Genomic DNA, 25300 nt, shown 5'->3' with positions numbered 1-25300 from the left:
GTTGTCAAGTGGTTTATCAGTCAGCTGTTTGCCCAAAGCGAAAGCACAGCAGTTGCAACTTGTTCGAGTACACAAACCGCACAGCGCCCTCAGGATGGAAACCACCGTATGGCCTCCACACACATAGTATAACAATAACAATAAAACATATATATAGCACATTTTCACACATGTGGAGAAGTTCAAAGTGCTTTACAACAATGGAATGAATAAAACAGACGGTGACAGTTAGTTAAAGGCAGTGCTGAATAAATTAGTTTCCAATTGTTGCTTAAAATGTATCTTATAGCCTTCGGTAGGGAATTCCATTACATCCACATAAATTAAAAAAGGCTGAGCTGCCGATTTTCTTATTTGTGTGGTTGTTTGTGTTTAAAAAAATAAGAAAGCAACAGAGGATCTAAGAGGGTGTGAAGGATTATACAACTACAAAGAATTGTAACGTAGGCTGATCCCAAGCCATTAAGAGCCTTGTAAACAAGTAAAATAACTTTAAAAGCAATCCGAAAAGACACTGGGAAGCTGTGCAGGTTACAGCTACAACTGTGGTGATGTGCTCTTTCTTTCTTGTTGTATTTAAAACCTAAAAGCTTAAAGGATTGTTTTTGGAGGACTGGTGAAGAGAGCATTCGCGTAATGAAGTAAATACATGAACACGTTTTTGGCGTCTTGTTGGTAATACCATTGCAATATTTCTCAAATGAATGAAAGTGGAGTGAGATAAAGCTGCAGTCTCAGCCCCATGGGATTTAAAAGCTGTACAATCAACTTGCTGATCCATTAGAACCATTCAAAGCTTGTAGAAATGAAACTCCTTTTTGCAGATGATGTGGTTCTAGAGATTTAAGATTTGAAGTAAAACCTTAATAATTTACAGTGTTTGTCAGATATGGGCTTGAAAGTGATAATATTCCAGATCAGGCCCGTTTTCAAAGTCACACACCATGAAAATATTAGATACAACTGATAAATCAGATCTATCTTAAAGAGAACAGAAAGAGACAAACACGCCATTATCTCTCAAACAAGACAAACATGCACAGAGGTGGGAAACAAAGATCAGAGTGACCAATTTAGCTGTGGGTATTGAAATTATGCAAAAGAGAAAAACTACTTCGGGTTCCACAACCCCAGGAGGCCGAAAATGTCACACGGAGATCCCTGAACTGATTCTGCTTTGATGCAATGGTAGAAATTGTTCCAGAGTTGATGTTGCTGAACGTTTCCTGTGTGTTTTATGAAGTGAGCTTAATATTTCATAGACTGCTGTGCTCATAGAACAAACGCCTGTCTGACCTCGAGTATGATGTGAATCCTGAATCCTCGGTGGTGCATGAATTAAGGCACTAAATGGTGGCGTGTATTGTACTTCCTCCATATTCAGTTATATTTGTCTAGACAGTGTAGGGAGAACGTAGCACGAACAAAATGATATTTGACTAATTGGTGAGAGAGATTTTCCATTGGAGCGATAAACACCAGTGCAGACTTGTTTGTTGGAGGGTTTAGTAGTCTGCTTCCACTCCACACTCTGGGATGGCTTTGATTTAGCAAACCCAACATGCAGATCCTCTGGGGTGGAGTAACTGTTAGCAAACATCGCTCTATAAATTCAAACTGATTGATGAATAGGAACAACTGGGAAGGGATGGTTTTGAGGTTCGTTTCAAGGGATTACATCCGGTAAAAGCTACTTCTCAAGAAAAAAATCACAAACTGCTACGATGTCCACAGCATCCAGTAAAGGTTTTTAGCATAGTTTGCTCCATTGATTGCAGTGAGTGAGTGAGTGTGCACCTCTGTGTCTGTCCGGAGCTCATCTCACATTCTGGTGCAGAAAATCAGCTGACAGCTGAGTGAGTTTAATCATGTTAATCATCTTTTTATTAAGATTATATGAAATGTCTTCATAAGAAGACTTAAAGCTGATTGCCAGCTTGTTTTAGAGTGAGAATGAAGTTAGTTTTGCGATGCCTTAAAGCCCATTAGAGTCTCGATGAGGGGTTAGCCCTTTGTAGATTGTATTGATTGATTGACAGCAGTGCTCGTTGCTGACACACCTGGCCGAGTCTCATTTCTGGGCTGCTGAGCAACATCATCTACCCCCATCATTCTGCTGTCGAGAGGACTTCTGATCAGACTGTGCATCCCTGATTGAGATGCTGTGGAAGAAGAGGACACAGTCTGATTGTAGACACAGTGTGAAAATAGAGTGGGAGCAGTAGTTTGTCTGCCAAGGTGTTTGTGTGGCAAAGATTACATCTGTGGTTGGATGTGTGCCTGTTTAATAAGCTGAATGATACATCCACTCTCATTGATGCCACTGTTTTAATAACATCTAATCCAGGTTTCTATCTGGCATAATAGGAGCTATACGACACGTTTGTCATTTTCTGAGTAAAGCAAATGGTTCGTTATCTGTCGCAGTCACTTTCCTGAGAAGGATGTTGTGTATTTCTCTTTTCTATGCAAGCATTTTTAACCTTTAGATAACGACTAACCCATTCCTGAAGGATCACTAAACAGTATTAGACCTAAATCAGTGCCCTGCTTCTAATCCCAAATAGCATTATCTGTATTTTTCACATCCATAATTCACACTTGTTTGTTTATTCTTATCCCATCCAGAATGTACAACTTGTCCATAAGTCCTTACTACATGTCGGAGGAGGGCGAGGACAGCCCGTTCATCTGCTCGGCTCCCCGTGAGAACGGGATGCTGCGCTGCCACAGCGTGCCGGCGCACGCCGAGGGCGGGGCCGACTGCTCGCTGGCCGCTCCCCTCCAGAGCTCGGCTCTGATGGGAATGGGCGGGGCCAGCGTTAACGGCTGTGTTAACTGGAACCAGTACTACAATGTGTGTCGCCCCGGGGACCTCAACCCTCACAAGGGAGCTGTCAACTTTGACAACATCGGCTACGCCTGGATAGCCATATTCCAGGTAAGAAAGGGTTAAATGTGCAGAATCGGATGTTAAAGAGTGAAGTAAGATAATTAGCAGACTCATTTTGCCGATTGTTTTTTTTTTTCAAGACTTTTCAGAGAGTTTTTCAGAGGTTTTTTACCAACAACAGCCTACACAGAATAGAAAATGCATACACAGAAACAGACATCAGTCAAATACAACACACCAAATAAAAAAACCCTCTGGTGTTCATCCTCCCTCCGCTAAGTCCATCAGAGGGAATATCAGGACCAGAAAACCATTTCCCCTCCACGTTTTTGGTCGTGAAAATGTCTTCCTCCCCTCTTGCTGATTCCGGCTCCCCGGGGAAGCCGTGACAGGCTTTTCCTTATCACAGTCTTTGTGCTAACACTGTCTGTGCAGTTGTGATATGAATTCCCTTGTAATAGATCTGTCCAGGACCCGCTGAGAGATCTGTCTCTGTGTCTAATGGACTTTGACTTGCGCGGCATGACTTTCTCAAACAGAGTCTTACCTTCAAATTACCCCAAACAGCACAAATCCTGTGTGTGTTATTTTATTTGTGTTGCGATGGTTGATCAAGCTTCCCTTTGAGGCTCAGTTGAGATTGGTGTTTTCTTAGTCAGATAGTTGATAGTAGTACATTTTGATCTGTAGTACAAGTGGTACAATGGATGCAATGAGGATCGGAAAGGTTGTACTCATTAGTTATGGGTTGGGTTGTCAGATAGTGATCTGCGGCTCCCTGCTCACCCGGATATAGTGGTGTAGCATGAAAAAAGCAGGAGTTTGTATCATCTGGTTCTTATGGGCTGTATGTTTACATATTAAAATATTCTATGTTCTATGTAACTTATAATGCATTCAACATTAAGTAGGACATTTGTAGACTATTTGTGGATGGAAACGGCAATAGAAATTGTGAGTAAACGATAACGAAGGTGATACAGACGGAGACTGAAAGATAGAAAATGATTTGAAAGAAAGAAGAAGGCTCTCTTAAATGTTTAATGAGCTGCTCCGCTTGTTACCTCAGTCTGCAGACATATTCCTCCAGTATCTGTAAATATAAAGAACATGAATTATACATTTCAGCTCTGGGTTTTTTGAAAACATTTCAGCCCTGTGGTCTCAAATTGAGTTAATTCAGGGTTACCATGGGACTCCTGCAGAGTGGAGAAAACCATCCAGCACAGCCGAGCCTGTGGCTTGATTAGGTCCTACCTAGTGTGTGAGTGTGTAGTGATAACAATTGATTTTACGGGAGGATCAAACCCAGTCCGGACCAATGGCCTTAGAAGCGTGTATTGGACACTAAGGAGGGCAGAGTGAAGGATCGATGGAAGAAGAAGTGATGACATATGAAGAGACGGAGGAGGAGATGAGGTCGAAAGGATGATGAGGAGAGTGGAGACATCTGAGGGTTATCAGGCCAGTCTTTCTATCAACCTACAGGTTAATGACTATCGACAGCATACACACACACACACACACACACACACTCCAGAATGTGTTGTTTAACACATGCGGTGGGTCGGAGCTAGACGATGAGGGCAACCTGCAGGTCAGGAAGTGACTTGATGAGGTCGTCGTATTTGTGTCTTACATCCATCCATCTTTGACAACATGACACAAGATCAGACTTTAGTTTAGTAACATGCTGCAATGTTGACGGTCCTTCTTCCTTTTTATAACAAATTATATGTCCTTGTGTTGCTGCTCCGATTCTTGATGAATACTCTGAATGACAGAGCGTCTAGACTGGATGGCTGTTTGAATTATCGATCGACTAAATCTCTGCTTTGTCGGATTGCTGCTTGTTTATATTCTCACTCTCTAGAATAAAAAAAGGCACAATGATAACATCGTACAGGTGTATTTAAGAATTGAGACTCTGCTTTTGTTAATCCGGTGACAGCAGAGCGCTCCGGAGGAGGGCGGATTAGCCTCCTCTGGCTCTACGGCGGTGTCTGCATGATGTGCGTTTCATTTTTATGGTAGCTTTGCTTGTGACTCTTCAGAACCAAATACACGTGAGGTTGTGCGTTTGGACATTTCTTCGGTGTGCGTTTGTTCGGCAGTTTGCCGTCACGTGTTCGGCCAGCCGAGGTGCGAGCGTATTATCGGCTCGGCTGAGCTGAGCCGCCGCTCTCTGGTCTCAACCGCTCATTAGCATAGCGGCTACATGAAAGAGCTGTGTCAGGGCCCGCGCACGCACACACACACACACACACACAAATAAAAGAGCTTGGAGGGACACCAGAGGCTTTAGCCATTAAAACAGAATTGGAAATGTGCTGCATTTCTGTGTTTTTATGTGAGCTTGCGTGGGTGTGTTTGTAATATGTTTTTGAAGAAAAAGCAAAGGGCAGAGCTAGGAAGGAATGCTTTCCCATTCATTCTAATGCAATGTCTCTCTCTCTCTCTCTCTCTCTCTCTCTCTCTCTCTCTCTCTCTCTCTCTCTCTCTCTCTCTCTCTCTCTGTCTTTTTCTCCCCACCACCAGGTCATCACCCTGGAAGGATGGGTAGATATCATGTACTATGTCATGGATGCTCACTCCTTCTACAATTTTATATATTTTATACTGCTCATTATCGTAAGTACCTCTTCCTATTGATTTCAATCCAAAATGAATCATTCGCTGTGATCTTGACTTACTATGGTTTTCTAATATAACTTAGCTTTGTTTGTGAAGTGACAAACTATCAGTTCAACCTTGCACACGAATAACAAGTGGGCTGAAAATATGAAGTTATGTATGCCATTATATTTACATACTTTTTCCCCCGAAAGGTCTATTTCTTAAAGCTGCTCTTTATACAACTCTACACAGTCGGCATCTCAACAAACATGCATATATGTATGATGTGTTGCTCCAGACAGATCTTTTTTTTATGTATTTTTATTCAGTCCTGCTTTGGAAAACCCAGAATAACCTTTTGAAAACAAGCCATCAGACTCTGCTCGGAGCACAAGGCCACTCTGTTGAACCTGGCAGACGTGTTATTGTGTATAATTTCACTATGTCATGCTGTTGGGGGTTTTCACAGAAAGATAATATTTTACAATGCTGTATGAGCTCCATGTCGTTTGATGTAAAAGTGCTTATTTTGCACCGGAGGGGAGGGAGGGGGGGAGAGAAGGGCTGAGAGGGAAACAGAGTGATTCATACACTGGAGGAAGAGAAAGAGACAGAAATTTAGATAAATGAGGACGTCAGAGAAAGAATCGAGGAAAAGATGGACGATACGCTCATCTCGTTTCCGATCACTCTTTGAGGAACGTACAGTCACGGCCTATTAAAGACACATTTATTTAAAGACTTGACAGATGTTTCCAACTTCCTGTCAAGGCCGCCTCATCAGAGCACGATTTCAAATTTCAAACATTTCCAAGCAGTGATAAAAAATAAATAAACAGTTTTATCATCCCGGTGATGTGGCCACATTTCTCCATGTGAATAATACATAAACACCAATTTGGCCTCTTGTTGACACAGTGTTTTATGACACTTTTAACACACTGAGGAGGTGTCAGCAGTGAAATGCTCCTGAAATCAAATATTGATGAACAAGTTGAACAGGGTCACATATAGAGCACTAGTTAACAGAGCTGCTTCATCACTCTACTCTCTACCTCCACGACCAGGTGGGCTCTTTCTTCATGATCAACTTGTGCCTCGTGGTCATCGCCACTCAGTTCTCCGAGACGAAGCAGAGGGAGAACGCCCTGATGAGGGAGCAGCGCGCCCGCTACATGTCCAACGACTCCACGCTCGCCAGCTACAGCGAGCCGGGCTCGTGCTACGAGGAGATGCTCCGCTACATCAGCCACCTTTATCGCAAGCTCACACGCAGACTGCAGAGGATATACTCTGGGTGGCACAGGTTTGGGCTTTTTTTGTTTGTTTTTTAAACCCATTCTCATTCTTGTAGATTTTTCTGTGATATTACAAAGCCTGAGATTACAATCACACTTTTCCCCCGGGTTAAATATATCACAGCTTTCGCCAGCAGTTCATCGTCTTTGCTGGCCCCCTTGTGTCTATTTGCAAACAGCGTATGAGTCATTTGGGGCAACTAAAATGTGTTTTGTTACGAGCATTTAATAATTGGTGTCTGTGAGCTTTGGTAATTTTGTGTCTTACACAATTGCATTATGCATAACCCCCGAAACTGTTCCGAGCCACACTAGAGATGCATTCAGATACAAACACACATAAACACCACTCTCTCTATCCAGTTATTAATGCTTGTCTTGTGCTTTGACCAGTAAAAGGCGTAAAAAGGTGAATCCTAACGGCAGTGGCGGAGGCAGCAACGGCGGGGGGAACGGCCACGGCCACGGCTCCAGCAGGGGCTGCGGAGGCTTAGGCCCGGGCAGCGCGTTGTGGTTGAGGCCGATCCACAACCTTTTGCAGCACCATCAGCACCAGCACTGTCGCCTCAGCAACGGGGGGCAGCACGCCATCGGCGCGGCGACCGCCGAGCACACGGACGGGGAGGCGGGGGAGGAGCTGGAGATGAAGTCGCTTCCCGTCCGGAGAGGAAGCGCAAACGGAAATGGCGGCGACGCGTCCGCCGTCACCCAGGGCATGGGGGCGTTGCTGGGCCGACTGAATGGCGGGATGAACTACCCGACCATCCTGCCGTCGTTCGTGTGCAGCTACAGCAGTAAGACGCCGCCCCCCCACTCCCAGCAGTGTGGGCCCAGTCCGGAGCAGCATCCGGCAAACCACCCGGCCTCCGAACACACGGAGACGCTGAACAAGCTCTACCAGCTCATGGGACAGCACAGTAAGAGTACACACACACACACACACACACACACACTTACAAAACCAGAGACTGCAGCAAAACGTGGATGCAGAATCTGTTACATCACCACTCTAGCTTTTTATTTTTCTTCTCGCCAGAAAATCCCAATTTCAGTCACATAACAACCAAACAAAGGCATCAAACCCCTTTTAAGGCTTATTTCTTTTAAGTCCACTTCTTAGTCTTAACTTGGTGCTCAGCATATTTCTGTCACACTCCTGTTTTCATCTTCATGTTTTTGCTCAGTTCTGTGAACAAATACCTTCGTCCTCTTCCCCCCAAGTTTGACCCGAGGCAACCGCATGTGTCTCAAACAGCACTTAGAGAGTCCTGACAGGAAATCCATGTCTCAAGTGCTGCAGTCATCGGTGCAGAGAGGTGGATAAAGGGGAGGATTGAGGGGAATCAGCACCGCGTGTAGGGAGCGGCGGTGTGAAAGCCACATAAACAAACACACAGGTATACAATGTTACATGGAAAGGAAACCAACATATGAGTTAGGTAAGAGAGAAAAGAGTGGCGGCAGATACAAAGAAAATGAAAAAAAGTATGATAAACTTGTCTGTTCTGGCGTGAAGAAAAGACTGCTAACAAGCCCACACATCTACACACCGCTGGCTGCCGACGCTCCAAACATAATTAAGCACACACAAATGAGTCTCCTGCTGCAGCCAAGAGTTACTGGGACTGTGATGAACACAGAAAAGCCAGCGATGAGTGCTGACGGAGGGTTTAAAACCGCCGCCGGTGTGTTGAACAGTCAATACAACTCACCGCTCAGTCGATGGGATGCCTTCGGAGACAGTTGACTGAAGGCTAGAATGTAAATGAAAAGTGTGCCGTCACTGTGGGACAGTTCCTACATTTCTGCTTTTAGATGACTAAATCTCTGCTAACCCATGCAAAGTAATGGGATTAGAGTTTGAAGGCTGTTTTGGGTTAAATAGCGCTTTTATTCTGGTCTTGGGAATATCGTTTTTAAGTCCGGAGCTCTCAAATCTAATTTTGGTTTAAATTGAATCTAATCTAACCTGACGTAATAAAAGGTGATGTGGGTTCGGGATGAACTCCAGCCAGAGATATATTTCATTCCTTGAAAGCATTTGAGAAAAACAATCTGTCAAAACGCTAAAATAGCCACGGAAATTCATTTGTGGAGATTTGCTACATGACAACAACTCTATCAAGCCTTTTTTTTTATAGTTTGAGGTATTTTTTATAACACCATGTTTTGTTGAAGTCCTGTTTCGCTGCGTTGCAGTTCCTTCCAGCTGGTTTCAGCAGGATGTAGGGAGAGAACGAGGGTCAGCCAGGATCCAGGACTGTGAGCTCTCGGTACTCACTGCATAATTCGGCTCCCTTCTGAGACGGGACGTCCCTTAAGCACTGCATGCAAAATTTTACAGCTTAATTATAAAACCACAATGTAGCATCAACAAATATGGCATCATATAGTTTGGTCTCAAACCAAACAAACAGTGTTTTACTCTTACTCTTCCTTTTTTAAATATAAAACAACGATGTGGGAGAAATGAGCTGAACCAAGTACGTAAACCCAAGGGTGTCATTTCCGCTGTGAATCGGAGCTTGGGGGTGTTTCAGGTTATGTGTTTGTGTTTTTTTAGCTGGAGTCTCTCTGAATATTGTGTTCTGACTGTCCCAGACATCATAATTGAAGTGAGAGAAGGGAGGATTTGATAACAATGTTGATCACTCTGAGTCACCTTCAATTATCCAGCAGCGCAGCATCAGAGGGCTGCAGGGATGACGTAACCATGAAGTTAGGTTAAATTTGGATTTTGGATTATTGCAACAACAAAAACAAGAGGATTTGTGGCAAGTTTTTAATATTAACAAATGAAGGTGTGATGATGTTGTGTCGCCTCATTTAACCACCGCCTTGAAAGCATCACCTTCACAGGAGGGATATCTGCTGATGTATTTTATACTGCAGGAGAAAACATTAAAATCTCTTTAGCTTGTGTTAAACACAGACCTTATTTCAGGTGATCAAAAACCCATTGACTTTGAGATGAGGAAACTGATCTCCGTGTTTGAGGACTCATTCTTGCAGAGCTCGTTGAGGTTAAGCTGCAGCGGGGAGGACTCTGCAGGGAACGATTCAACGCTATTGTTTTACCTCTCAGGTTACTAAACAAGCACAACTCAGGGCTGAATGAAGTGCTTCCACCTTCTCTACGTGTTACACGGTTATAGGACCAGTGTGTAGGATTTAGGAGAATATACGCTGGCCTCCAGGTGCCATACATCAAACATGAAAGGCCGTCTCTACAGTGTTTGGGTTGGCTACTGCAGAATCATGCGGTGCAACCTGGAAGAGAAGCTGCTCCCTATATATAGATACAAACACAATGATTAGTTTCAGGTGATTATACACTAATGAAAACATGCTAGGAATCATTTCTGCAGATCCCTATACCTCCATCACACTGGTCCTAAAAGGATGCTGAAGTGTCAGTCAAATTAAATGCAGTAAAGGACAATTTTGTAGTAAACATTCAAACATTATCTTTGATGTGATATTTTGAAATATGTATCTATAACCACAGAGATAGGAAAACATTTAAAAAATCAACCAAGCAATATGTGAATGCAGTTTCTCACATTGGGAACAGATGAAAGGCGGTTTGACTTTCTCAGCGCAGCTAAAGAGACGAGGGCAGCTTATAAAGAAAAAGCCTTTTGCGACGTGTGACCGTGTCCGTCCGTCTCCCCCTCCAGGTCGCCAAAGGCTGCTGTACCAGCTGGCAGGCGTGGTGCCCAGCCCTCTGCTCTTGGAGCTGCTCAGCTGCCCCCTGTGCGCCCGCAGCCTGGAGACCTTGGAGCTGGAACTGGGAGACCTGGAGGGAGGCAGGGGAGAGGCTGACGGACTGCACGACTTCCCCCAGGTCAGACTGCACGGGGGTGCACTAATGATGACGGTAAACAGTGTGGATGACGGTTGTGGTTTGGCATGGATGACGTGTCATCAACAAGGCAGAATATTATCTTGTAAAGGCATGACACTAAACAGACAATATAAAAAAATACTGTTATTTATAGTTATTTTTGGGCCGTTTTTGCCTTTTATTGAGAGAGGAGAGTGGTGGGGATTTGAACCCGGTATGTGGGGAGCCAACTCTACCACTGAGCTATCCTGGCACCCCATCTGTAGTTCTTTTAACTGATCTATTTTTTAACATGGCATTTTCACCTTTGGCGCTTCCTTGTCTGTGCTCTTAGGGGGGGGATCTGAGAGGCGGGCGAGGTCGGAGCCGGCGGCGAGGGGTCATGGAGTGCAAAAATGGAGTTGTCCGGGCCTGGTTGGGCTTCAGAGAGAAACTGAAGAGGATCGTGGAAAGTAAATACTTCAACCGAGGGATCATGATCGCCATCCTCGTCAATACTCTCAGCATGGGGATCGAGTACCACGAGCAGGTGAGTGAGTCGTGAGGATCGGTTCACCTCGTTGGTCCAAAGCTGGCTGACCTTCTTAGAGAAACAAGCCGCTCGGTTAGACGTGGCATTTATGTGTGAAACTGGCATTTGGCCATCTGAGAGTATAATGAGAGGAAATGAGAGTGTAGTGGGGGAGCAGGGGTGAGGCTCCCTCTTTTCTCTCCCTCACACTTCAGGATTATGTTTTTAGTTTAGCCTGTGTGGCCGACATCTGGGTAGTAACGGCTTAATAACACGGCTCCCCCTTCCCTCCGTCCACCGTCTCACATACGTCGACATCTACAGAGTTTTTACACTCAAGTTTATTATAAATGCGCGCACACGCACACAACCTTTTAGATTCCCAACAGGAGAGCAAATGGGGAGAAAACCAAAGAGAAGATTTTTGTGCAGACACACGATTTGTTTCCTCCTTTTCCTTTTTCTGTCTCGGCTCTCCTTGCCTCCCTCTCCTCTAATTCCCTCTCCAGGGGATCTGTGTGTGTGTGTGTGTGTGTGTGTGTGTGTGTGTGTGTGTGTGTGTGTGTGTGTGTGTGTGTTTCTATCTTTGTGGTATAAACATAAGAAGCGACTGGGAGAGCCATGGCCTTATTGGGCCAATAGCACACACACACACACACACACACACACACACACACACACACACACACAGACTAAAGTTTTATGTAAGAGCTCCTCCTCCCCACAGTACTCATCATCCTCCTTATGTGACACTTAGCCAAACTTTAGGTGACTATGAGTGTATCTGTGAAGAGGTGTATGAATGTAGGAGGCATACTGTAGACTGTGTGTAGAAAAATACAGTATATATACAGTATAGTATATATATATATATATATATATGGAGAGGAGACCCTCCCAGATGAATAGGGTGAAAATATACTAATTGATATTATCTCCAGTTGATAAAATAACACAAATAACAGCACGAACGTGGAAAAACAAAAGCAGATTTACCTGCAAACTGGACGTAACTTTGTTAAAGTTTGTGTCTTGAAAACATGTTATGAGTTTAACGCTCATTTTGTTGGTGTTATGTCTCTAATTCTAAATCTGTATGCTTCTATATGCTGTGCTATATTTCAGGATTCATTTTATGTCAGTGTCCTGCTTTAAAGTCGAGGCAGGCCCTTCCCTCTGTCATGTGGAGGTCATATGAACAGTGTAAACTAAAACATAGTGATAGTCGATCACCATGTCTGTCAGACATAACGATGGCAGTGAAATACAGCGAGTTCAGAACGCTGATTTGGGATTGAAGTATAGATGTGAATCATTTTGACATACGGTGATGCACTTCTTTTTATTTTTAAAACCACTCAGTTACTAACGACCACGGCAGTCTAGAACTGCTGCTGTGAAGCAGAGTGCACCATGGGAGAAGGCTGACAACTCCAAGGCACCTTGACAGGATTTAGTAAACACAGAGACGAAGAGAGTTCCTCTTCATCTTCCTCACCCACTTCCTTCTCTTCCTCGCCCACATCCTTCTCTTCCTCATGAACATCCTTCTCTTCCTCACCCATTTTCTTTTCTTCCTCACCCACATCCTTCTCTTCCTCACCAACATCTTTCTCTTCCTCACTCACATCCTTTTCTTCCTCATGAACATCCTTCTCTTCCTCACCCACATTCTCTTCCTCACCCACATCCTTCTCTTCCTCACCCACTTCCTTTGTGAGTTAAATTAGTTTGACGATTGATGTTTAACAAAATTAGCAGCAAAACTTCCACGTGTTCAGGCGTTTGGTCCGAGCTTCGCTGCAAAGTCTTGGGATATTCTGCCAGTAGGGGGCGCCACAAATGCGAGTTTATATCTCATAATTGGCATGGATTTGCACGATTGTGGGCTTATTATTTCACTTTAAAAATGGAAAACAAATCACCCATACATCCTACAGAGCTTCTGCACATGTCAGTGACATTCAGTAAGTAAGTACAGTCAGTAAGTCAACTTTTCTGGAAATGTGAAAGTGCAGCGTTGGAATCCGCGGCTGGTCAAGTCCTACTTGTCAACAGTGTTGTCTGTGGTGTTTTATCATTGCCCCTCGCAGCTATATTTCTGTATTGTTTGCATCTTCTTTGTCAGCCATTCTGTATCCTCCCCTCTCAACTTACCGTTAAGCAGCAGATAAAGACGTTTGTAACGCCGGCGGGCGCAGAAAGTGCTGCGTAGCTTTTGGAAATGATCGCCCCCCGAGTCAGCAGTATGCTCTCCTTTCTCTGGTGTGAGGGCCGTGATGGAAATACCGCTAGTTCTCTGTTAAATAATAACGTGTGTGAGTCTGTGACTGCTTGAGATGGAGCTTATTGCAGTGCTTTAAAGGTTTTATGTGCTGGCCGGTCAGTGAAAGAATGTTTGAACACTCAGCCAGGACAGCGAGCAGCTGCTCTCTCTATTGTCTCTCCAGCTCTGTTTAAAATAAATATAAATCTGCCAATGTTTCCCTCGCGGTGCAGGACGGCAGAAGTCCTACTCGACCCCCCCTGACTTTACTTCAGTGCCCTGTTTATTTTTTTCTGCGTTGGTTTTCAAGCATCACGACTGTCCCAATTAACTCAATAACTCATCGGCTGAAAATAGCAGCGGCACAAAAAGAAGGGGAGACGCTGTGTACTTTAGATTAAACAACGGGCGCAACACAGCAACCCGCTTCATATCGACGGCGAGGTCACGGCTATTCTGAAGGTGTGAATGGAAGTAATGGCACGACTCAGACACGCCCCCTTTCCTGCAGTCGATAAGGTCAGATCAGACGGGCTCCAATAGGACGTTTGTATGAACGTATGAAAGTAGTCGTTATGCAACAGAATTGCCCTCATCAGTGGTTTAGATATTGTGCAATTTGTCAGTTCCTGCATCACATTATTTTGATTATAAGGAGAAATCTTCATTCGAAAACTGAATAGCTCTCAGATGTAGTCGAGTAAAAAGATGCAATAGTTTCCCCAGAAATGTGGTGAAGTAGAAATATAAACATTCATATACTTGTAGTAAATATACTTACCTTCCAACACTGCTGCTTTGAAATGAGTGCACTTCTCCCTTCAATTCTTAAAAAGATGTTAAAAGTTTGTACTGCTCCTCAGGAGGCGTTTCTGTGTCTGTGGGAGGTGTGCTGTGTAGTATGGCGCCCTCTATCTGTCATCATGGTCCTCTGTTGTACTTCAGCACAAGCATCAGTGGCTTGAATTGCTTGCAAAGTGTTTTTTTATTTTATCTGCATTTATTAGAGTTTTTTTAATTATGCTATCTGAAGGAATCAGCAGATATAGAATTTAAAACATGAATATGGATAGTTTTATTTAAATGTAATCTATTTGCATAATTGTGTAACGGAAACCCGCATTTATCTCCTTGATTCCAGCTTCATAAAACATATTCATATTCAGAACATGTTCTGTAATTTCCAACAACAACGGCAAAAAAAAAAAGCACAAAGCCAGCACTGGATGTTCCTGCTGGCTACTGATAGCGCAGAATAACCCAGGCTGAAGGTTAACCTCCATCTGCTGTAGTAGCAGCATGTCTGGGGTTTTATAAATTAATCTTGTAAGTGTGTTTATTAGTCTAGAATATGGTCGGCCTCTTTTATGCGCCTGTGCCGGGACACAAAATGGGCTTCGGGCCCGCATGAAAAGAATCACAATTAGTTTTAATGAGACTGCCATGCGTGACATGAACATTAAATTGTGGATCAGGAGCTAAAAGGGCTTTAGGAACAACATACAGATGTATGAGTTTGAGTGATTCAGTCATCCGGGGATCACAGTTGTGTTTGTGAATATAAATGAGCCAGGGAAAATGACAGTAAAGGCGTGTTTATTACAGGGGATCATCACAATAATACGTTTGTAAGACAAATTCCCATTAAACTTAATTTGTTATCATTAACTGGATCGTTTAATGCTGTGATTTGGCCAGGTGATAAACGTGGCGTCCTGAAAGTATCCGTGTATGAAGCATGGATGCTGACGGGTGAAGCAAATACAACCCAAGTCACACAAGTTTTAATCCAAACTAGCACATTGGGATCCTGATGCAGCTCCAGCAAAACGCTTCAATAAGAGAAGTTGAGGATGTGGCCCCATGACGCGTTTACCAGCACACAAAACAGCTGCGTTTCCCATTAGGAGCTTTACTAGCTGCTCAATGAGCGGGCCTCGGTTACATCCTCCTGGATCACTGACTCCGCTACGAGGTAGGTGAAGTAGATCAGCAGTGATGGATTGAAGCCGGGGATCCCATTTGATCGATTGGGCGTGACTCCAGCTCTAAACTTGATTGATAATGTCTCAGTTTGGCGTTTTACAGCTCAGGGATAATTTACTGGCGATATTTACCTACTTGTTTCCTCCCTCCTGCTTCTCCTCATCTCCTGCTTCGTCTCCCTCTCCCTCCCCCTCAGCCCGAGGAGTTGACTGATGTGTTGGAAATCAGCAACATCGTTTTCACCAGCATGTTCGTGCTGGAGATGGGCTTCATGCTGCTGGCTTTCGGCTTGTTCGGATACATCAGGAACCCGTACAACATCTTTGACAGCATCATTGTGATCATCAGGTAATAATGTGTCTTTATCAGAATGATGTGTGCCGTCTTCAGCATTTAAAGTAAAAAAAGCTGTGACTCCTGTCAATGTGGATTTCACAGACTTGACAACTGATCTAGGATCTTATTTCTTCTCCTGCTTGTCAGTCATTGGGTTTCAGTAGCTCATATTGACACACTCATGATGGATCACACAGGAGCAGCTTTGATTGGTGCCGCCAGCAGATTCTTGATCCCGCCGGGAGTCGAGCTTTGTGGCTGTGGTTTAGTGTCATAGAGCTCATATTGGATCAGGGAGCCTTTCATGTGTGTGGTTGGGTGACTTGCCTTCATAACTAGAAAGGTGCAAACACCACCACTGACGTATGTGATTGAATGAATAAAACTCATAATAATAATAATGCACTTTGCTGTAGCAGAATGCAAGATTAGCCTTGGACAGACACAGACCTGCACACTCACTCACTCACTCACTCACGCAAGTTTTTCTTGTGGTTCCCAGTGTGTGGGAGATCATCGGTCAAGCGGACGGCGGCTTGTCGGTCCTGCGGACCTTCCGTCTGCTGCGGGTCCTGAAGCTGGTCCGCTTCCTGCCGGCCCTCAGGAGACAACTGGTGGTGCTGATGAAGACCATGGACAACGTGGCCACCTTCTGCATGCTGCTGATGCTTTTCATCTTCACTTTCAGGTACGCGCATAAACCTTCTTCCCCGAGATGGAGCATATTCTCCCGTCACGCAGATTATTATAATATTATCACTTGTCTTCCACAGCATACTGGGCATGCATCTGTTCGGCTGTAAATTCAGTCTTCGCACGGAGAACGGAGACACGATCCCGGACCGCAAGAACTTTGACTCTCTGCTCTGGGCCATCGTCACGGTGTTCCAGGTTGGTTTCCTGTCCTCTTGGTTCTGCTGGTTCTAATCCACAGAGGGACTCTTTGTTCTCAGTCGTATTTATGTGCCATAACTGCACAGTTTAATCTATTTATGGTGGATCAATTTGCAGTTCAGCCGCTTTATTCTTAATCATAACTCTTTGTATCAAAAGTGGCTTATTATTACTTCACAGAAAATAAAAAAATGTTACAGCTGACAGCTTGTAAGTATGTTTTAATAAGTTGGCTGCAGTCATACTTGAGCTTGTCGGTGTATGAAGCTCTACAGCAGAACTATGAGAGATACTGTAAGAGATGAAGTATATTTTTATCCCAACACAGTCCACGTGTACTCCTTGGCCATCCCAAATCAAAATGTCATACTGGGCCTGAGTGTTTTATTATGTGTGTGTGTGTGTGTGTGTGTGTGTGTGTGTGTGTGTGTGTGTGTGCAGGCCAAATTCAACTGCCAAGTCCTGCTCATTAGTCAAAGAGATTCTGCTTATGCACACCCTCTCTCACTATCATTTCTGTTCCTCGCCCTCCCCTACGAGGAGATATTGTTCGATCGTTCCAGATGGATCGTCCTCCTTTTTTCTGCTGAATGCGTCAGCAGAAAAAGGTGGACCTGTCTTACTCCCGGTGTAGGAGTGTGATGCTGAAAAAGCACTTTCTCCCGGACCGACATGCCACGTGAAGGCGTTACGCTCGCTGTGTACTGTAGCTCCAGCACACACACACACACACACATGCAGGAGAATATACATTCACACAACAGCGTAGTGACCTGCCTTCCTGCCACAGCGTTCAGCGAGTGGGCAGAGACGGAGCGAGCTTTCATGCCGCATCATGAACGCCGTCCTAGTTTGAAATACTTTCATCACATTGATTTGGATGCACACACACACACAGACTTCCCGGTGATCCCATGTGTATGACGGTGCATTGTGGCGTGACGGCCATAAAAGTAGCTAAGTATTGTATTTTATAAAGGATATGAAACCCACGAGGGCTGTTTCAGCTATTATTGCTCCATTTGGCTTCCCATCTGTATGCTTTTCTCTCTCTTTCTGTGCCTTCTTGTCCTTCTCTTGACTCTTAATCTTCCTCTTTTTGTTTTTAATTACACGTGACTTTGCCCCACAGATTCTCACCCAGGAGGACTGGAACGTGGTGTTGTATAACGGCATGGCCTCCACCTCGCCATGGGCGGCTCTCTACTTCGTCGCCCTCATGACATTCGGCAACTACGTGCTCTTCAATTTACTCGTGGCCATCCTGGTCGAGGGCTTCCAGGCCGAGGTGAGCGCGGCTGTTGGAATTAATGTGACGAAACACTTATTTTTTCAATATGGAAATGTACAGGAGAGGAACGATGCACCGACTCAAGGGAAACAGAGTTATGATTATCGTCCACCCCTGTGTGAATGCAGTATGAGGAGCCTTCTCTTGCTTTTAATTAAATTCCAGTGGAGACGTCTGAGGGGGCCGCAGGTCCGGACTCTCAATTATCACACCGTCGCATCATGTAAGGCACCACTGCTTTTAAAGCAGATGGGAATGAAGATTAGAAGTCGCCGTCATGCCCGGCGATCGCTTCACATCATCAGCTCCTCCTCGTTCAACACTGTTATCATCTCGGGCCCCCGGGGGCCACGGCTGCGTCCTCTCAGCACTGAATGCAATGTGTAATCCTTTCCACGACGGTTGAACTCCTATTTGTGTGTCTGTGTTGCAGGGCGATGCTAATCGGTCGGAGTCGGACGATGAGAAGAAATCGGACAACTTTGAGGAGGACGAGAAAGTGGAACAGCTCAGAGACACCGGTGGGTTAAATGCTGTGCTGTTTTTCTTTCTCTTGTATTCGTGATAATAATTATTTATTTCTCCACAGAACTAAAAATGTATTCCCTGATGATGACGGCCAACGGTCACGTCGACCCCCGCGGCTCGATGGCTCCTCCCATAATCATGCGCACGGCGGCCACGCCCATGCCCACTCCTAAGAGCTCTCTGGGACCCGAGTCTCTCCTCGGGGAGGAGCTCATGTACAGAGAGGGGGGGTCTCAGTATGGCGAGACGGGACTGGGGTTGTCCGAGGCAGGGAGCGGTAATGGAGAGTCTCGCCGTGGAAGCTCCGCCTCCATGGACCCCATAGCCTATGACCAGCATTCTCTGGTGAGTTATATGAAACGCTCTGATTCAGAGATCTTCAACAGCAGAGTTACTGCAGTATATGTCCAAAAATAACATGAATACAACCTATATTAAGCAAATATAAATCTTCCTGTTTGTTTGATATTATGTTGAGAAATTGTGATGTAGAAATTCCAAAATAGAATTAAAATGGACCACAATTTAATAGGATATGTAATAGGAGGTCCGTCCGCCGGGTCACTACCAGCCTTGGGGGTCCTTGGCTTGAAAACGTTGAAAACCTCTGTTCTAATTACAAGTAACTCCTGTAGCTCTTGATCAGACACACGCATCATAGCCAGTCACGACGCTGACCCTTTGTCCCCGTCTCCCCAGAGCCTCTCCAGCCCGGGCCGGCGCTCCCCTCTCCCTCCTCGCTCGTGGGGAAGCCGCCGCTCCAGCTGGAACAGTCTGGGAAGAGCGCCGAGCCTCAAAAGGCGTGACACCAGCGGAGAGAGGGAGAGCCTCTTGTCCGGGGAGGGAGGAGAGGACGAAGACAGCGGGGAGGACAAGGGGGAGGCCGGGGGAAACCACCGCCTACGGCCGGAGACCTTGGAGCTGCTGCAGGCGTCTGCTCTCTGTCCTTCCATTATAGCAGAGTACAGCGACTGTAACGGCAGGACCCTGACCTATGACCCCACCGTCAACCCGGACCCCAAGGAAGACTTGTCGCCGGAAGATGACTTGGATGATGACGTAAGTTATCATCAGTCACGGCTTTCAAAAATGACATTTACAAAATCGACAGTGTGGCATTTCAGCCGTTTATGAAGGTCCCCGGCGTGACGTCGCCCCGGCAACTATCATCGGCTTGTTTACACGCCGACTTCATTTACTATTATATATATATATATATATACAGGAAATGTGGTTTTATAGGCCTTTTCTGTGCAGTTGTGCCTCTATGGTTTTGCTCTCTTATGTAAATGCTTAATCTCTTAATCTGCTCTCTGTTAACATATCTTATTTCTGTCTTTGTGTTCTTTGCCCCTTTAGTCTCTCTCTAACTTCAATATATTCTAATAATGGTTTTGTGTTGTGTTCACCCTGCAGGGACGCTAATTGTCACACTGTAATTGGTTGGCTTGGGCAGTAATTGTTTTCTCAGTGGGAACAAAACCACTTGTGTACGTACAGTCACTGTGGGTGGGTGTGTGTGTGTGTGTGTGTGTGTGTGTGTGTGTGTGTGTGTGTGTGTGTGTGTGTGCGTGTGGAGAGGGGCCTACTCCCTCGACGGTTTTGGATGACCTCTGTTGTGACACTGCTGATGGTTTTATTGGCTCCACATTGAGTTTATGAAATCTGCTGAAACAAAAGGCCTCTCCCTGAGGCACACCCAAAACGGGAGGCTTAAATCCTGATCCTCTATCAGCGTGTGTGTGTGTGTGTGTGTGTGTGTGTGTGTGTGTGTGTGTGTGTGTGTGTGTGTGCGTGCAAGAGTACGCATCACTGTGTGCGTGTGACATGTCGGCTGAGACGTGTGTGTTTGTGTGTGTGTGTGTGTGTGTGTGTGGTGCCCTGCATGTTTCTATGTCAGGGATTATGGGATATTTCAGCTCCAAGGATATCTGAGCAGCGGGTTCTTTTTCATTCCAGTTTACACACACCGACGGACACACACACACACACACACCCACACACACACACACACGGCCGTCTGCCAAATAAGCCGAGAGGCTGGACTTTGGGCTGTTTTTAATTAGAGTCCTGAAGTACAGAAGCTGTGCACCTCAGCTTTCCTCCATTTGTTTTATTCTGAACTTTAATGAGTTTCTATACTTTCTATTGGGCTTGTGAGCTGAGTTAGGAGTTACGGTCCAGCTACTTCCATCTCTACTTATGCAGAAAAAAAACGCACTTGTTTATTGTGTCCCTGGAGATTTTAATGTGGAAAGGCTAACCTCAGCAGTACTTTGTACATTCAGATTTAACTATTGCGTTGTTTTATAATGCTTTTTTTATTGTGTAATTGTTCACAGGTCAGCTATTAGTGCTGTCAAACCAACTCTGTACTTAAGTTATACAGCATGCATTAATATAATATTTCTTAGTTCTGTTTACCATATCTATAGGATCAGGCGAGGTTATTCTAAAGGGAAACAGTTACTTCAGAACTAATCCCATAAACAGTCTCACCATGATGATGATGATGATGATGCAGTGGTTTCACCGCCAACAATCACAATTATGCCATCATGTAATGATGCATTATTGAGCGTGTTGCTGTTGGTGTTAACGTTGTTGACCTTTGACCTCCTCCCATCTGCAGAGTTCTTTCCTGTTATGGATGAAGAAAGAGCTCGTTAGCATGAAGCCCATTTGGTGCAAAGAGCACGAAGACTGGAATCTCTACTTGTTCTCCCCAGAGAGCCTGTGAGTCTCATCAGTCTGGATGGTCTGGCTAATTGTTTGATCAACACTTTAACCGACCATAGACATTTTATAGATGACTATATGACTTAAAGACGTGCCTGTGTGTGTGTGTGTGTGTGTGTGTGTGTGTGTGTGTGTGTAGACTCCGTGGGTGGTGCCAAAGTGTGATCTCTCACAAATTGTTCGACCATGTGGTTTTGGTTTTCATCTTCCTCAACTGCATCACCATTGCCCTGGAAAGACCAGATATCAAGCCTGACAGCAAGGTAGGACGGACACACACACACACACAAACACACACACTTTTCTTATTTATTTATAATATATATATATATATATATTAGAGAAAACACCGGCTTCTAGAACTTCTATTTCCATAGTAACCTGCTTATTCAGCGGTTTGTGGTTTTGTGCGAGTATATTTCATGACACATCCTCATTGCATCCCAAAATAAATGAGTCTGAGCTCACACTGCTCATGCACTTCAATTACTCCCACTTCTATGAAGACGCTAATAATTCCACTGTAACTGTGAGGCTATTAGCGCTGATCTTTGTGAATGGGACTGTTTTTTGCACCGAGGTTTAAAAGTGTGTGTATTACCTCATTATATACATGAGAGGAGCACAGCTCTCACGGTGGAGTGAGGTGTGCTTTTCATCCTTCACATGAGTGCTTTGAGAATGACACTGTTTAGTCTTTATTGTCTTTATATGCCTTTGTGTTAATCCCACCCTCTTTAGGAGCGACTGTTTCTGAGTGTGTCCAACTACGTTTTCACTGTGATCTTCCTGGCAGAGATGGCCGTTAAGGTAAACTGCTGTTTTCTCCTGTAGCTCTAATGTAAACTATGGTGATGTTTTAATAATCCCATATTGGTTTCCTCCAGGTTATAGCCCTCGGCTTCTGCTTCGGGAAGCAGACTTACCTCCAGTCCAGCTGGAACGTTCTGGATGGTTTGTTGGTGTTTGTGTCTCTGGTCGACATCCTGGTCTCTCTGGCCTATACTGGAGGAAACAGGATCCTGGGCATCCTCCGAGTCCTACGCCTGCTACGAACACTTCGCCCACTACGGTACGCACTGTGTTTTTGTGTGTGTCAGCAGGTGCTGGACTACAGACGTCTGACTGTCATTATCTGTGTTTTTCCAGGGTGATCAGCCGAGCTCCGGGATTGAAGCTGGTCGTGGAGACGCTGATCACATCTCTCAGACCCATCGGGAACATCGTCCTCATCTGCTGCGCCTTCTTCATCGTCTTTGGCATCTTGGGGGTGCAGGTAGTTCACATTCCCTCACAGCTCGGCTCCGATGCACACTGATAACACCGCTGTGCCATTTTGCTGTTTCTAAGCTCCAGGACACAAAACCACCTCCCCTTTCTAGCTTAAATGTCAGTGTGCTTGAGCAGCTACATATGTGATTGTGGCTTGAGGGGGGGTTGGAAGTGTCTTGAATATCCAGTGGGCAACTGTTCCTTAAGAGTGTGAGTTTTGAAAGAATGACTATTAGGTGAAGTGTGAAAAGGGACAACAGGAGCTCCAGGCCAGTCTTTAGCTGAGCACCATCCAGAAGACTGTGCTCTATGAAATAGACGTTTTATTGCAGGCATTAATGGTTGGATGTTGGATAATGTGTAAATGGCAGCCGAACAGCCCCGCAGACATCTCCCTTTCCTTCTCTCTCTAGCTGTTCAAAGGGAAGTTCTACCATTGTGAAGGTCTGGACACCAAAAACGTCACCAACAGGTCCGACTGCATGCTGGCCAACTACCGCTGGATACGGAGGAAGTACAACTTTGACAACTTGGTTCAGGTATGGATGGACGGAGTGAGGGAGAGGGAGGGAGGGGGGTTAGTGTTCAGGCCCAAAAGAATGAAACTACTTCTGTCTCTGTTTCCCATCCAGGCTCTGATGTCTCTGTTTGTGCTGTCCTGTAAGGACGGCTGGGTCAACATCATGTACGATGGGCTGGATGCTGTGGGAGTGGACCAGCAGGTATACGAACATGGAGTCCTGAACAGTCAATATAAAATAACATAAACTCAAATATCACATCTCATTCGGTGTCATCAGCAACATTGCTCTAAAGAAACAGCATAAAAACACGTTGGAGTATAAAAGGAACAAAAGGCAGAGTGGGATTACGTTAAAAAGTGAAATGGCAGCGGTGTTGTTATTACGGATGTGAAGGAAAAGCGAGGCTCTTAAGGTGAGTTTATAGCAGACTCTTCCAAGCTTCAATCGATGAGGGCCGTCCTCAGATCCACGACTGCCTGTGGTATAATGTCCTGAAATAGTGGAGTCTGGAGCTGCCTTCAAGATGAGGAGAAATGTGCTCCTCGCTCTGGGGGAGGTGGGGAGCGGAGCATAAAGCAGACACTTGCAAACGCAGTTATATGTCATCAGAAAAGTGGCTGCGTCACTGACAGCAAAGCTTCTGAGTGAGCATTGTAGTCCTATTTTAGCAGTTTTAGTCGTATCTGCAATCTGGAAACTGCTCCACTGACTGAAACGACCCTTTTGCATTCAAATCGAGGTTAGCCGAGGATTCCCATTGTTCTACTTCCTGTATGGAGGATTTGCACCGGCAGCGTGGCATTTAGGATTTGTGTCACTTGCCTGCTCAAACAAGGACAATAGCACGAGGAGGAAAACATAATCCTGTGCCTTTTTTTGGGTTTTCTCTACTGAGAATTACACAAACTATTAAAAAGCTTCTTTTCTCTCCTCTCCTCAGCCTATACGGAACCACAACCCCTGGATGCTGCTCTACTTCATCTCCTTCCTGCTCATCGTCAGCTTCTTCGTCCTCAACATGTTCGTGGGCGTGGTGGTGGAGAACTTCCACAAGTGTCGGCAGGACCAGGAGGAGGAGGAGGCCCGCTTACGGGAGGAGAAGAGGCTGAAAATGATAGAGAAAAAGCGCAGGAGTAAGGAGAATGATGGGGCTGGTCGGTAGTCTATTTTTCTGAGCACTGCCTGCTTTCAGAGCCTGAAAAAAAAAAATGAGAGAGAGAGAGAGAATGACAGAGAACGAAAAAACAGGGAAATGTATCCAGACTCAAGTAGAGGGAGAGTTTGAAGGACTGGCTAGCTGACGCAGACAGTGATGATCACTGACAGAAGGCGTAGGCTAGGCCAGTCTGATGCATGTTACTGCATGACTGCAGCCCCCCTCCCCCCCAACCCTCCCCCGAACACTGCATGCAAAACTTTGGAAACCGGGCCAACCTAAGCGAACATTTCTCTACTCTGTAAACAACCGAACACTTAAATTAGATCCTTTCACACCAAATCTGCTCATGAATAATGAGAATTAATGCATGTGAAGTCCGATCGAGGTTGCTGCTTTCATGTGTCTCAGGAAATTTTGCTCGCAAAATTTTGATCAGTGAAACCGCCCCCCCTCCTCCCCCCTCCCTCCCCTTCCTCCGGGTGCACGTTCAACCCCGAACCTGCGGCGTCTCTCGACACGGATACCAGAAGGACTTTTTCCTGTAAACGTGCTTTGACTGGCAGACTCAGAAACATAGCAGACGTTTTCTCGCTGCTATACCTGCAAATACCCTGGGTGATAGAGCTGGTAGAAGATGTTAAGTTTGTTCGATACAAAGGCTTGTTACTAGTGGGAAATACAAGCAGAAACACACCACCTATTGCAAAAGCCGAGTCCAAACGCTCACAAGGCACAGCAGCGCTTTGTGAGTATTTGTGCTTGTTTATGTTGAGCTGGAGGAACAAAGAGAAGGAAATTGGTAGAAGTACATGTTTTTTTATTATATGATTGGCTACAACACTGTTGTCTAACCAACACATGAAGCACAGAATGACACCAGAAGGCAGTATATGGTGTGAGCAGAGCGCCGCTCTTTTCATCCTGTATTAGTAACATGTCTCACTGGTCTAAAACTGCTAAAGGTTCAGCTTCCTCAGGGGAAAAAAACTCTGTTTGGTCATGCAATCAGTCAACCCGTTGACCAAAAGAAGAAGAAAAAGAAAAGATAGTTTTAGACTACTGAGATCTTTCAGAGGGGGTTAAAAATCCTCGTCGTGGTGTCGTTGAAGAGAAGAGAGGCTCCGGTTTATGCTCAACATC

At 45.1% G+C, this 25300-nt stretch overlaps 2 protein-coding genes across 6 annotated transcripts in view; one reads left to right on the top strand and one right to left on the bottom strand.

The window, feature by feature from the left end:
- The window catches only part of grapa (GRB2 related adaptor protein a), a 145583-nt gene extending 129364 nt beyond the window's left edge, over positions 1-16219 (bottom strand). Inside the window, exon 1 of the mRNA XM_084037272.1 lies at positions 16198-16219. The gene's annotated coding sequence lies outside the window, so the exon portion shown is untranslated. The remainder of the gene's footprint in view (positions 1-16197) is intronic.
- The window catches only part of cacna1ha (calcium channel, voltage-dependent, T type, alpha 1H subunit a), an 85783-nt gene that overhangs the window by 49802 nt on the left and 10681 nt on the right, over positions 1-25300 (top strand). For 3 of the 5 annotated variants that reach the window (XM_084037254.1, XM_084037253.1, XM_084037257.1), the window contains exons 7-27: positions 2629-2941; positions 5432-5524; positions 6577-6815; positions 7201-7724; positions 10488-10687; positions 10989-11183; positions 15614-15765; positions 16256-16441; positions 16527-16644; positions 17780-17935; positions 18372-18459; positions 18528-18811; positions 19166-19525; positions 21099-21202; positions 21345-21468; positions 21947-22015; positions 22093-22277; positions 22355-22481; positions 22891-23016; positions 23110-23199; positions 23942-24155. In XM_084037254.1, the coding sequence (XP_083893380.1) occupies positions 2629-2941; positions 5432-5524; positions 6577-6815; positions 7201-7724; positions 10488-10687; positions 10989-11183; positions 15614-15765; positions 16256-16441; positions 16527-16644; positions 17780-17935; positions 18372-18459; positions 18528-18811; positions 19166-19525; positions 21099-21202; positions 21345-21468; positions 21947-22015; positions 22093-22277; positions 22355-22481; positions 22891-23016; positions 23110-23199; positions 23942-24155 (3947 nt within the window). The remainder of the gene's footprint in view (positions 1-2628; positions 2942-5431; positions 5525-6576; positions 6816-7200; positions 7725-10487; positions 10688-10988; positions 11184-15613; positions 15766-16255; positions 16442-16526; positions 16645-17779; positions 17936-18371; positions 18460-18527; positions 18812-19165; positions 19526-21098; positions 21203-21344; positions 21469-21946; positions 22016-22092; positions 22278-22354; positions 22482-22890; positions 23017-23109; positions 23200-23941; positions 24156-25300) is intronic. The other 2 variants (XM_084037256.1, XM_084037255.1) reach the window with 2 other exon arrangements.

This window comes from Eutrigla gurnardus (genome assembly GCF_963514095.1).
Source record: "Eutrigla gurnardus genome assembly, chromosome: 20".
In the NCBI taxonomy this organism is placed as follows: domain Eukaryota; kingdom Metazoa; phylum Chordata; class Actinopteri; order Perciformes; family Triglidae; genus Eutrigla; species Eutrigla gurnardus.
This window is presented reverse-complemented; position numbering and strand designations above follow the sequence as displayed.